The sequence below is a fragment of the Globicephala melas genome, chromosome 2 (genome assembly GCF_963455315.2).
Source record: "Globicephala melas chromosome 2, mGloMel1.2, whole genome shotgun sequence".
Taxonomy (NCBI): domain Eukaryota; kingdom Metazoa; phylum Chordata; class Mammalia; order Artiodactyla; family Delphinidae; genus Globicephala; species Globicephala melas.
The window spans coordinates 98,167,639-98,182,600 of record NC_083315.2 but is presented as its reverse complement, the minus strand read 5'-3'; the positions used below and the strand labels follow the sequence as shown (position 1 = coordinate 98,182,600).

Sequence of the window (14,962 nt, the reverse complement as noted above, 5' to 3'; positions counted from 1 at the left end):
ATTGAATTACTTTGCTGTACAGCAGTAATTAACACAACATTGTAAATGAACAATTAAAAAAATCATCTGAAACTAGTGCTACAAAATGATTGCTAAAAAATGAAATTGAAGAATCCTCATAGATAACAATCTTTAATGTTGAGATTTTTTTCCTATGAATTGTTCCAAATGGGTAGGAACTAAATTCCATTAGTCCAAGCAAGGATACTTCCTTAGGAGTCAGTAAAAGATATTAGAATGTATAAATTAATGGTTTTGAGGAGCACTTAAGCATGGCAAACTATACTATCAGATGATTACAATATACATTAGTTATAGTCACATTCAGAATGTGTTGATTTCAAAGAGTATAACACACAAATGTTATCTGGTAATATTTGCCATTCTTTAAAATCTAGGGAAATAGATTTGTGAAGGATGAGAAGAGTGTCAGCTTTCAAAAAAATTAAAATAAGACACATGCATTCTCCATAAACTATTTATGTTAAGAAGCAACTCAGTCTTAATTTTAATATTACTTAAGCTCAGCTGTGAAATTTTAAATTCCTAAATTTAGATTTCTAAACTCCTCTGGCAAAATTTGTCTTCTTTGGAGGTTATTAAATCAATTAACCTTGCAAAGGGAAGGTTAAAAGGACTTCTGTAGGCTACAATCTCACAGCATGAAAGAGAACAGGCAGAAGCCTGAGTGAACTGCTGGTAGGGTTCAAGGAAAGGCTTACACTAGCAGATGATCAGCTCTGTTCTTGCTAAAATTTGGCAAAGAATTACACTGTGGTTTCTTCAGATGACAGCATCATAATTCATTTAGCTCTCCCCCTACCTTTTCACAAAAAGGCCAAAACCCCATAGGAAATGTGAGCACTGACATTTTCTACCCAGGATCAAAAACTGACTATTTTGCCAGAAATTGAAAACAATATAGCTAAAACAGTAAATACATAGCAATGTGTTGAAAGAAATAGGCTGCTGGACTGGCCAGTGACATAATCCATCATTTCTATTTTAACTTCTGATAGAAAGGTTAAAAAAAAAAAGATAAATATACGTTTGGACTGGCAGATTTCCATGCAAATATAATGAAAATCAAATAAATTTTAAAGAATCTCTTTGCATTAATTTACAGATTATGACCTAAAGATTTACACTAAACACTGTGCCTTTAAGGCTAGTTTGATTATACATTTCTATCTGATTTCCAGGCAGTTAAAAGCTAGCTTAAGGGCCATCTAGAAGGCATGATTTCTTTTCTTTCCACAAAATGCTAAAGCTTCTTTATCATTCTGTATTCAGTCATGAATTCAGCTGCACAAGCCAAATGTAAAGATTTTATGGGGTGATCTATCATGCGAAGTCCTGAACAAGAATACAAGCCTACTCACGCAGTCACTAAGAGTGATTTCCATTTTTATGAATGAAAAAGAATCTTGCATAAACATTGTTTATTTAAAGTTTTAAATAAAGAAAGATGCAAAACAAAATGGGAGCATTTTGTTTTATATGCCAGTATCTTACAAGAGGGCAAAGTAAGGAATCTGGCTCACATGATTCCCAAGACAGCAGTATCTCCTTTGCATTAAGTACGTAAATGAGATTTATGGCCACTGACCTAATCTTAGATGCCAAAATGTACAGTAGTAACAGCCTTCTGAAAAGCTTAATTTAAAATTATGATGTTAACAAAAGCACTTTAGGAAGCAGACAACACACCCAGCATACATGCACACGTTAATCTAAGATACACGACTACAGAAAGAAGCCATGGTTATTTGCATAAAGCTTTAGAATACATTTCAGAGATAATTCAAACACAAAGGTTTTACTCTTTTTCCCTATCACCTTGATGTTTATGAATTTCCAAATAAATACATTATCACTAGACAGTTGATTTTCATCACTAAAGATCACTTAATACCAGATATTCATAGATTCTGGTTTGGGGAAGGCTTAGAATTAAAATAAATAAATAAACCTGTTAATTGTTTTTCTGAATTTTAAAAGCAGTTTCCTTACTCACTAAGTACTAACTAAATTAGCACCTTGTAGAGAAGAAAAGGCTTGAGCTGCTGCAATTATAACACTTTCTTCACTGAATGAGAGAAAGGCGGCTATGATGCCGTTAATCCACTGGTAACCACTTGGAGATTTTCCTGAGCTCATTGATTTTTGACCTGAAAAAGAAAAAAAAGAAAGAATAAGAAAGAAAGAAAAAAAAACAGTAAATGAAACCTATAATGACAGATGTCAAATCAACACTTTCCTAATATAGTTCCATAAAACAGAACTCCTGGGAGGAAAATAACATCCTGCATAATAAAATGTCAAGTTAAAGAAACACATTCCTTCCCTTATCACTGGGTTTTAACAAGTGAATTATGCATAGTTAGAGGAGGTAAACACATAGTAACAAATGTTTTTCAAATGATTTCAAAAGTTTTTAACTTTTAAATATAGTTGAAGCTCTGAAATGTATTAATACATTTCAGGTATAAATAAATATATCATCCCTGAAAGAGATAAATTATGCTACCATGTAACTTGTGCATAGGGTTAAAAAGATTTTTAAAGAGTACCATTAAAAAACTGAAGTTAAAATGCAGGATTAAAAAGAACACTGGGTTTTATAAGTTATCTGTACATTCAATTCTAAATTCCTGTCTTAGTTTAGACTGTCCCAAAAGAGAGTCTAAAATAAGAACTTGGATGTAGGTAACTTATTTGGGAGGTAAATCACAAAAAGCTGACTGAGAAGGCATGGAGAGCAAGACAGGAGAGGAAAAGCCAACAATGCTACTGAGTGGGTTAATGATCTGAGCAATCAAGGATCAATTCTACTGGGAATTCTCTGAGGAGCTCTGTAGAAGGTGGCTCAGATTGCTCATCTGAAGGATATCAGGCTGGTGTACTTATTCACAATATCCTGTCCCCCATTAGTTGAACGCTGCTGCAAGTGACAATATCTCCCTCACTCTTCCAGGCTTCCTTGGCACAAGGGCTGAGTAAGCTCCCTTGGTTTCAGAGGAAGTCCTGAGGCAGAAGAATGGAGCAATGCACATCCCAAGTTTTGGTAGAACATTGTTAGTGTGCCCAAAACTATTTGGCAGTGCTCGACAGCACGTGACAAGGGCACCAAAAACCTGTGCCTCAGATGCCAGGTCACCTACAAAAGTTATCACTGCATTACTTTGAATCAGCTCACAAGATGGAGATTAGTAAGACTCTTTATAAATCTAAAGTTTTTACATTCTAATATACATTATTATTCCTAATTTTAAAAATCTGAAAACAATCTAATTTATAAAAATGATTTATGTGTTTGTATAACCAATACAATTTCCTTTTTTTTTTTTTTTTGGTGTGTGTGTGTGTGTGCTTTCAGAAGAAATTCATGTTTAAACTAGGCAAAAGGATAAATTTGAAGTTTAAAGAAAAAGAAGCCACTGATGCTAAAAGACAGAAAGAGAAAGTGTCACCTAAATAGGTATTATGACAACTAATTTTCACATTGTTTCTATACTACAAAATTATTTAAATGGAAAATAATATAATTTGATCAGTTTTATTTTTTTTATCTCAGTAAAGAACAATCTGGTTTGGATTAACTCCACATTTTTCAACTAGCTGCTTTAGCATCATGAACAAACACATTGCCTTAATTGTACTTTTTTTTTTTTAAAGGCCATATATCATAGTGCTTAAAATTGCTCAGGCCTTGGGGTCAGATGCCTATGTTTGAATTGTCTCTCTGCAACTAACCAGCTGTACAAAATGGGGACAATGATAATAGTTATATATTTAGTAATTAGTACTTTAGGATTAAATTATATGATACATATGAAGCCCTCAGAAAAGTGTCCATCTCATAATAACTGCTCCGTAACATTACAGATTATTATTATTATGTATTGCTAATAATCTACAAAAGTTAGGAGGTAAAAAGTCATTAACAGTAAGTTGTAATTATGTGTGCTTTCATATACAATTATACTACAAAGCAATAAAGGAGAAAAAAGACTGAGTAAAACATAAACTCACTATTTTGTAGAAGGGGAGTCAATGATTTCCAGATGAGAGGTGGAGTTTCATTTTGGTCTTCTTCCTCTTTGAGAGCAAGGATGTTATCCTCATTACAGTTCACCTCACATGAGCAGTTACCCATAAACAGCCTGTCTGAGGATGTCAAATGCTAAGAATAAAGATTAGTGAGCAGAATAAGAAATGATGAATCAGGAAGCTAAAAAAAAAAAGATGAAATTGGATAGATAAATGCAATTTACATTTACTCAAGAAAAAAGGAAAAGCAAGAAATTTATCCATTAATAGGAAAATGCAATATCTGAAAATGGGAAATAGTAGATATTGGTGACACAATGTGGTCAATGACCAATGTGGAATAATAGATTACAATCACACAAATGACTGGTGTATTACAATCATGCAAAGGAGCAAAAGCATTATAATACAATAGCACAGAGTTAGGTTGTGAGTTGCTCAAAGAAAAGGGAAAAACATCATGAAGCTATTAAAGGCAAAAGGGATAAAGTAAAAAAGCATCAATTAAAAAATTTTTAAATTCCAGTAGGAAAAAAGGTTGATCATGCAGTGGCAGGCCAGCATTAGAAAGTCATATGTTAGCACAATTACTATGTAAGTTCAATTAAATAAATAAATATATAAACTAATACCATAGTCTAAAGTAGGACACAGTAATACAAATAAACAAAGCACTGAGCATACCTTTAGGAAACTGAATTTATGTTCAATCTGGGATAAATTTGTTATTGCATATTGGCACAATGGATCTAAATTACTATAGGTATCTAATGGGCATCAAATAGGCTTCTTCAGGTTTCCTAATTTTGAATTTAAAAGTAGAATAGAGACGAATACTTTTTTGAGATTCTATAATTGCAGCTCGAAAAGAAACATCATTTTTTTTTAAAGATGAGAACTAAGGTTACGTTAAAGAACAACTTTCATCAACTAATCCCAACAAACTATGCATTGAATTTCTAGTTTGGTTTAAAATAGGGAGACATACATAAAATATAGCTTGAAGGTAAATTTGTATTTCACAATAGAAAATAAAGTACATTTTCTTCCAGTTTTTAAAAGTTGTTTCCAAGTGGTTTTAGAAACTGAGTTTTCATATTAAAACACAGTGTTCTCATTATGTGGGTTTTCATAATATGAACCTGAGAAAAAATGCTGAATGTTTTTCTGTAAAACTAACCAATAAACTTTAGAAAAGTCAAATTATTCATGCTCATCTGGTCTGCTTTTTTCAATAATTTTAAAAGGAGTTTCAGTAATTCCGTGGGTTATCTGATTTCTTTCCTTCAGATACAGTCAGATGAGAGGGCATCTCAGTCCAGTATTCCTGCCAGCCAGCTTTAACATTTATCTACTCAAGGCTAATCTTATTCACCTATACTTTCACTCACTTCTTATCCTCACTGGATAATACTGAAGAAAATCCCAGATATCATAACATCTCATCTGTATGTATTTCAGTAAATAAACATAGAGAACTATTTTTTCTTTATAAATATAACCACTATACAATTATCACACCTAAAAAAATAATTCTTTAATATCATCAATTATCTTGTCAATATTCCCATCAAAATTTGATGAAATACAACAAAATGTAAGATATCTTAAAAAATAGTACAATAAATGGACAAAGCAAAATCCATACCCAATCTGTGTATGTGTCTTAATTTTTAAAATACATTTGGTAATTAACTGAATGTTGTTTTCATATGAATTATTATCAAGTAAAGTTTTTAAGTATCCATTATTATTTAATTTAAAGTCTCCATTAAGCACTACAGAAGGATTTTGACCTTAAGATTCAGTACTTGCCAATGAGTTATCTCCAATGTGTTCACTTTTTTTCTGTGAATAATCACCCTAACTTTTATTTGTACATGCACACAAACTGACATGGGATAATGCTACTTCTATGCCTACCACACAAAAGTACATGATGTCTTTCTAGATATTTTGCTGCCTCACTTTCTATTATATTCTGCCTCATGTTCCAACAACTACTGTATCTATAGTAGCAATGAATAGGTAAGGCCCTGGACTACTTTAAATCAATCACTCATCCTCTGACAGATTTAAAAAGTTAGCTAATTCACTTCAACTTAATAAATATTTATTGAGTGCCTAATAAATGCTAGGCTCCACGATGTTATACGTACTGTTATGTGAGCAGTCAATAGGCAAGAAATGATCTCCCCTCTCATCAAGTTTACAATCTAGTCTAGTAGGAAAACTGTAAAAATATGCCAAAGCAATGCCCATGTAACCTATTTCTAAAATTAGGAAATGCGATATTTTAAAAAATCCCTAACAACATTTGTTTCTCATCTGAAAAATGTGATTTTACTAGGAAAAAAAATGAGGAGAGGCAAAAAGCTCTGCATATAGGAAGCCGTTCAATTAATAGTAACGGGACTAAACTAATTAACCTAGGTTTTTTCTGGATAAGGCATTCGTTACTTTTCCTGTTTAATAACAGTTAGCTGTGTTTAAGATGGGTTAAACAACTTGTAATTAAACCTGAAGTAATCTATTAAGATAAGTTTGAAACATCAAGTCTATTTTTTCTTATTAGATAGCTTTCTTTTTTGGAGGTTTATGATTACTACTGATGATAAAGAGAAGCCAACTGGAAGGCAGAATTGTAAGCATATACACTAAGCTCAAAGAGGATATGTAAATTGCCAATCCTAAACTCATTAAAAATTCCTCTCTTTCTTTAGAAAAATATTTGTTCCAGGCTGAAAGCCCCATTATATGCAATGGAACTGAACCTTCACTTATAATTAAGGTTGGGTCAAAAGTCTAAACCAGAAATTCAAAATACACATAAATACTTGACCCGAATAAGGGAAAAAAAGTCTCCAGTTAAGTGAAAGCTGTATGTTTGAAAGTTCTCAGGAGACTCAATTACTACCCCCCATTCTTTTAGGAAACATAATTCAGGAGAGGCTTAAAAGGAAGTTAAAAACATGCTAGATTCCTAAAGAATTTATATTCTCTCAGATATTCTTATTTAGGCAAATAAATGACCAAGTGATAGAAACTGAATTGACGAAAAGAAGCAATTAAATAGTATATGAAATAATACATTGTATAATATTTTCCTACATGTAGACCATGGTCTAAATTATAAATAAAGTAAGAAGGATATTACTGGAGTATATAATTCTGTTCTGAACTTTATTTGGTTACAAAAAAGGTATGAAATTATTTATGTATTATGTCACAGTTAAAGAATGTGCCAAAATATAGGCAGATATCAGTTCCTATTTTATTTCAAACTGAACTTGAACTACCTTTGGACCTAATCCAGGGAAATTACTTTTAAAACAGCGAAGAATCTTATTTTTGAAGTGACTTTAATCTTTTGTCTTTAGTAAATTATTAGAAAAAAGAGCTGTTTTTGAGAAGAAAATGTTATTTTATATGGTTGACTTGGATCAACCACCCATAAACTCACACACACATATAAGACAATCAACAGAGACTGTCAAATACGTAGCTGCAAAGTATCAAACTAGATAGCATTTGCTTAATAAGGATAGATTTCTTGATATAATGTGGCACCCAACATACTAACATTCATTGTGAAAATACTATCACTCAAATAACAACTTAAACATTTTCTATGATTAAACTAGCCATTTTCTAATTGATATTGTTAAATATTACTATGATTATTTAATATTAGCATTATTAAATATTAGCTAATTTCTAATATTTGAGACTGACCTACTTTTGGGGGGTACTGCATTAATCATTATTTCTTCTTGAGACATTTTTTTTTTCTATTCTGTCCACAACTACTTTACTGCTTCCAAGGACTTACTTTGATTCCTCATCCCATTTTTAATATATTGAAAAGGACAAATATAACAAAGTATTATACTGAAAAAAATATTCTTCTGTTTTCTCACAAAAATTCTGTATTTGCAACAGATTGAGAAGTTTCCCTCTACCTTTAACATGGAAGTAAAAACTATCTTTAGATTATAAACCATTAACATATTTTTAAAAGATTACTATGTAATTTTAGCACAAATAAGGAAAATTGAGAAGCAAAAAATATAGAATTTCTTCCTAACAAATTATTTTCCATGTTTCTTCTTGTCCTTTTTTACAGATGCATAAATTTTATGCATCTACATTCATATTATATACACAATTATACTTTTATCATTTAAAGATATATAATATGCAATTATCAATGTCATATACCCTGTAAAATAAATACTGTCAATGGATATATACTATTCCAATGAGTTAATGTGCTATAATTTAACTACTCTAGTACACAGAAAAAAGGCAAGTGTGTCCATACTTAAAATACTTAGAAGCATACTTGGTATACAGTAAGTTCTACTTAGTGCTGGCTTTCATTATTATCATTATTATTGTTATCATGCTATTATTATTGCAATTATCATTGTTCTTAGAGTACAGGAAAAAAATGAAACTTGAAAAGAATACAATGAGATATAAAATATTCAAATTAAATTAATATGTATATATTCTTGTGAAATCCAAGGGAATCAACTAAAAAGATACTACAAATAAAACTTTTGTAAGCTAGTTCTACAAAAAGAATCTATAAAAAAAACAGAAGCTTTCTTTATCCGAACAATAACTCATTAAAAAACATAGTGGAAGAAAATCATAATTATATCTAACATTTATTGAACATTTGTTAAGTGCCAGGCACTGTTGTAAATATTTTAAATTTACTGTATTTACTAATCTAACCTTCAAAACCACATTATGAGGTATATGATACCATATTTCATCAAATCTAAGACATCATTGTTAAGACTTGTATCATAATTTCAAAGATGTTAAAAAATGGAAAAGAATGTGCCCTAGAATCACTAAGATACAGTATTATCATTCCTATTTTATATAAGAAACTGAAAGAAGAGAGGTTAGAAAATTTGTTCAAGGTTATTCAACATAAAAGTGGAAGCCCTTGAACTTTTTCTTGTTATACATAAATAAAACCATTTTTCTAAATTTACCTTGTATCCAGAAACCTTACAAAACTTAATTCTAAGGATGTGTCTATAGATCTGCTCTACATTTTCTACTTATACAGTCATAATCTGCAAACAGTGATAACTTTATTTCTCCCTTTCCCTAACTTGTACATTTATTTATTTTTCTTACCTTCCCCACTGGCTGAATAGAAGTGGTGATTTTAGGCACCCTTATCCTGTCCTTAAACTCAAATGAAAAGATTTCATCATTTCACACTTAGGTATGATGTTTTCTCTATCTATTGCAGATGATCATATGTTTTTGTCTTTGTCATTCTTTTAATATGGTGAATTCATTAACTGATTTTCAGCTGTTAAATAAGCCTTGCATTCATGGAATAACCCAACTTGGTCATGGTGTATTATTCATTTTATATATCACAAGTTTAATTTGATAATATTTTGTGAAGGATTTTTAACCCTATGTTCATGAGTGAGATTGATTTACAGTTTTCCTACCTCTTAATATCATTATCAGATTTTATTATTTCCAAGTATATTTAAAAAGAAATTAGACTCATGAGTCTAATGCAAACCAGTATTAAATATCAAAACTGGCTAATGTCCTACAGGGCAGTAATATTGTAACTTTTGGGGTTATCTTTTTCTATTTCACAGAAATAATTCACATCCCTACTGGACAAAAATCTATATATTAATTAGTAACTTCATAGATTGTAGGCTTTAATCAGTAAATAGTAAGTTTATAAGTAATAAATTAAAGTTTATTTCCTAGAGAATAAATGCTCCTTGAGTGGGCTTTTCAGCAATACTCCAAAAAACATTGAAAGGACGTGTAGTCAGTCATCCTTCCCAAAACATTTTCAAAAGAAATGTCAATTATATGTAACAGAATGTAGGTACTAACCTCACAAAATGAGTTCCCTCTTCTGTTTTCTTGAAAGGTTTCTGTATGAAGGAATCATAATGATGTCTTCCTATTAAGATTTCTGGGACTGATTATTTGTGCCTTCATTCTTTTTATCTCTATCAGTGTTGCCACGGATTGATCGAGTTTAATCATTTCTGAGAACCACTTCTCTGTCTTATGTTCATATTCTATTTAATTGATTTCTTCTTAAACTTTATTATTTGTTTGTTTGGGTTAAATTTCTATTCTTTAACTTATGATTATTGCTTAACTCATTGATTTTTTTGCCATTCTCCTTATATTATATATATACATATTTGAGGCTATAAATTTCATTGGAAACACTGATTTAATGTTATTTCACAATTTTGATATGTCAAATTTTTCATTAGCAATTTATTCAAAACATTACTAATTTCACTTAGGGTTTATTCTTTGTGCCATGAGTTATTTAGAAATCTGTTTAATTTCCACATATTTATAAATTTTCTAGCTATCTTTTTTTATTGTAATTAAAGATAAGTAACATAAAATTTACCATCTTAACCATCTTTAACTGTGTTGTACAGTAGTGTTAAATATATGCACCTTGTTGTGTAACATATCTCTAGAACCTTTTCACCTTGCAAAATGGAAACTCTGTACGCACTGAACAATTCTGCTTTCCTCCCCTACCCCCAGTTCCTGACATCCAACATTCACTTTTTGTTTCTATAAGTTTGTGTACTTTAGATAGCTCACATAAGTGGAATCATGCAGCATTTGTCTTTTTGTGACTAGCTTATTTCATGTGGTATAATGTCCTCAAGGCTCATCCATGTTATTCATATGACGGAATTTCCTTCTTTTTTAAAGGCTGAATAATATTCCATCATATGTATATACCAATTTTTGTTATCTGTTCATCTGTTGATGAACATTTAGGTTGTCCCCACATCTGAACTACTGTGAATAATGCTACAATGAATGCAGGAGTGCAAATTTCTTTTTAAGATCCTAATTTTAATTATTTTGGATAGATACTCAGATGTTGGATTGCTGGGCATACGGTAGGTCTATTTTTAATACTTTGAGGAAATTCAATACTTTCTTACATAGCTGCTGCACCATTTTACATGCCCATCAAGAGTGCACAAAAGTTACAATTTCCTTGCATCGTCACCAACATTTGGTATTCTTTCTGTTTTTTTGATAGTGGCTATCCTAATGGATGTGAATTGATATCTCATTGCAGTTTTTATTTGCATATCTTTGATAACTAGTGATGAGGAGCATTTTTTCATCTGTTTACCATTTGTAGATCTTCTTTGGAGAGATGTCTATTTAAGTCCTTTGCCATTATTTAAATTGGATTATTCTTATTGTTACTGTTGAGTTGTAGGTGTTTTTATATATTCTGAATACTGGCATGGTTTGCAAATATTTTCCCCCATACTGTAGCTTGTATTCTGTTGACTGATTCCATTGCTGTGCAAGTTTTTAAGTCTAATGTTGTCCTATTTGTTTCATATTCTTGCTTTTGTTGCCCATGCTTTTGGTATCATGTCCAAGAAATCATTGCCAAATGCAATGTGATGAAGTTTTTCCTCCTATGTTTGCTCTAGGAATTTTATAGTTTCACGTCTTATGTTTAGGCATTTAATCCATCTTGAGTTCATTTCTGCATATGGTATAAGGTAAGGGTCCAAATTCATTCTTTGGCATGTGGATATCTAGTTTTCCTAGCACCATTTGTTGAAATACCATGCTTTCCTCATTAAGTAGCCTTATCATTCGTGTTGAAGATCATTTAACCATTAATATGAGGGTTTATTTCTGGGCTCTCTATTCTGTTCCATTGGTTTACATGTCTGTCTTTATGACATCACCATACTGTTTTAATTACTGTAGCTTCATAATATGTTTTGAAACCAGGAAGTGTAAAGCCTCCAGCATTGTTTTGCATTCTCAAAATTGCTTTGGCTATTGGAGTTCTTTGAGATTCCATAGGAATAGTACTTTCCACTTCTGAAAAATAAATGCCATTGGGATTTTGATAGGAATTGCACTGAATCTGTGGATTGCTCTGGGTAGTAAGGGTAATTTAACAATATTAGTTTTCTAACCTATGAACATGAGATGTTTTCCCATTTATTTGTATCTTTAATTATTTTCAGCAATGCTTTGTAGTTCTCAGTGTATAAATCTTCCATCTACTTGTTAAGTTTATTCCTAAGTATTGGGTTGGCCAAAAAGTTCGTTTGGGCTTTTTGTGTAATATCTTAAGGAAAAAGCTGAATGAACTTTTTGGCCAATCCAATATTTTATTCTTTTTGAGGCTATTATAAACAGGACTGTTTTCTTAATTTCCTTTTCAGATTGTTTGTTGTTGGTGTTTAAAAGTGCAACTGAACTTGTGTGTTGATTTTGTATCTTGCAACTTTGCTGAATTTGTTCATTAGTTCTAATAATACTTTTGTGGAATCAAGGTTTTCTGCATATAAGATCATATTATCTGCCAACAGAGAAAGTTTTACTTCTTCCCTTCTGATTTGAATGCCTTTTATTTTTTCTTGACTAACTGCTCTGGTTAGGACTTCTAGTACCACATTGAACAGAAGAGGTGAGAAAGGGCATGCTTGTCTTTTTCCTAATCTTAGAGGGAAAGCTTTCTGTTTATTTTTTTATCATTGAGTATGAAGACAGCTGTGGGCTTTCACCTATGGTCTTTATTATGTTGTGGTAATTTCCTTCTCTTCTTAGTTTGTTGAGTGCCTTCATCATGAAAAGGGTTGAATTTTGTCAAATGCTTTTTCTGCATCAGTTAAGATAATCATGTGGTTTTTGTCCTTCTGTTAATGTGGTATATAATATAGACTGATTTTCATGTGCTGAGCCACCATTGCATTCCATGAATAAATCTCACTTGGTCATGGTATACAATTCTTTTAATGTATTATTGAGTTCAGTTTGCTTGTAGTTTGTTGAGGATTTTTGCATCAACATTCATCAGGGACATTGACTTATAGTCTCCTTTTCTTACAATATCATAACCTGATTTTCTTTTCTTGCAGTATCTTTGCCAGGGTATTGCTGGCCTCATAAAATAAGCTTGGAAATATTCCCTCCTGTTCACTTTTTTGGAAGAGTTTGAGAAAAATTGGTGTTAATTCTTTAAATGTTTGGTATAATTCTTCAGTGACACCACTAGTCCTGTACTTTTCTTTGTTGGGAAGTTTTTGATTACTGATCCAATATCCTTACTAGTTATAGGTGTGCTTAGATTTTAAATTTCTTCATGATTCAGTCCTGATAGTTCATTTATTTCTAGAAATTTATCTATTATTTGTAGGTTTTCCAATTTTTTGGCATATAATTGTTCACAGTAGTCTCATACTTATTATTTCTGTGATACCAGTTGCAATGTACTTCTACTATCTTTGATGTTTCTTATTTCAGTCTTCTATTCTTCTTAGTCTAGCTAAAGATTTGTCGTTTTTGTTGATGTTTTCCAATAATGAACTCTTAGTTTTGCTGTTTTTTTTCTATCATTCTTCTCTTCTTTACTGTTTATTTCTGCTTTAACCTTTATTATTTCCTTCCGTTAACTTTGGGTTTAGCGTGTTCTTCTTTTTCTAGTTCCTTGAGGTGTAAAGTTAGGTTGTTGATTTGAAATCTTTCTTTTTTTTTTCCCAATCATCTAAAAAATTTTCTTTAGGTAACATCAGTTTAAAACATTATATAAGTTTCATGTGTAAAACATTATATTTCTACTTCTGTATACAATACCGTGTGCTCACCAGCAAGAATTTAGTTTCCATCCCTCACCATACAGTTGAGTTCCTTCACGCATTTCACCCTCTCCCCCAACTCTTTCCCCTCTGGTTGCCACTACTCTTCTCTGTATCTAGGTGTTTGTTTTTGTTTTGTTTAATTTGTTCATTTATTTTATTTTACTATTGAAAAAATATATTTCACATATGAGTGAAATCATATGGTATTTGTCTTTTTACATCTGACTTAATTCACTTAGCACGATACCCTCAAGGCCCACCCATGTTGTTGTAAGTGGCAATGTTAAAGCAGGCAGTTACCTAGATATGAGCATAGAAAGGGGGGCACAGGCCAAATGGCAGGAAACCATACAACCTGTAAACAATGGGGGTGCTTGGGCAGAAAAAGAAAAGCAGGAACCTCCAGACTGACAGGAAACCACATATTTTGGGATGATAGTGTCCTAGAGGCAAAGAAAGGTGGGAAAAGTTGGGAATCTCCAGTGTCTGAATATAAGCTTTTGCTCATTTTGCTCTCATTACAATAAAATTAGCCTTGCAGATAAGAAGCTTCCATCATGCATCGATACCATGACATCCCTCCTCCCCTTGGAAGATGGAGCTGGGATGAAAATCAGGGAGTATGATCCCCACACCCCTCCCCCCTAATGAATATTCCACCCCTTCATTTCTATGGCCCACATAACTGGCTTGCCAAAGAAACTTGGGGCAGCTACTGACCTGAAACTGCCCGCTCTCCCCTTGAGAGTGTACTATCACTTAAATTAATCCTCGCTTTATCTTCTTGACCTCCCTGTCTTGTCTCTGAATACTTTCTGTGATGAGATAAGAACCTACACTCCGTTGTCAGCAAGATGTAGTATATATACCACATCTTCTTTACCCATTCATCCACTGATAAGCACTTAGACTCTTTCCATATCTTGGCTGTCGTAAATAATGCTGCTATGAACATACAAATGTGTGTATCTTTTTGAATTACTGTTTTTGTATTCTTTGGGTAAATATCAGCATAGAATAGCTGGATCATAGGATAGATCTATTCTTAATTTTTGGAGAAATCTCCATACTGTTTTCCATGGTGACTGTACCAATTTACATTTTTACCTATGGTGTATGAGGATTCCCTTTTCTTTACATCCTTGCCAAGACTTGTTATATCTTGCCTTTATGATAATAGCTCTTCTAACAAGTGTGAGATGATATCTCACTGTGGATTTGATTTGCATTTC

At 31.9% G+C, this 14,962-nt stretch overlaps 1 protein-coding gene across 10 annotated transcripts in view; it reads right to left on the bottom strand.

Annotated features, from left to right (window-relative positions):
- The window catches only part of DPH6 (diphthamine biosynthesis 6), a 442,679-nt gene that overhangs the window by 234,848 nt on the left and 192,869 nt on the right, over nt 1-14,962 (bottom strand). For all 10 annotated transcript variants that reach the window (XR_009563051.1, XM_060294493.1, XM_060294494.1 and 7 more), the window contains 2 exons: nt 4,036-4,186; nt 2,040-2,171 (listed from right to left, as the gene is read on the bottom strand). Coding sequence is in view for 9 of the 10 variants with exons in the window: in XM_060294493.1 (XP_060150476.1) it covers nt 2,040-2,171; nt 4,036-4,186 (283 nt within the window). In the remaining variant the exon portion in view is untranslated. The remainder of the gene's footprint in view (nt 1-2,039; nt 2,172-4,035; nt 4,187-14,962) is intronic.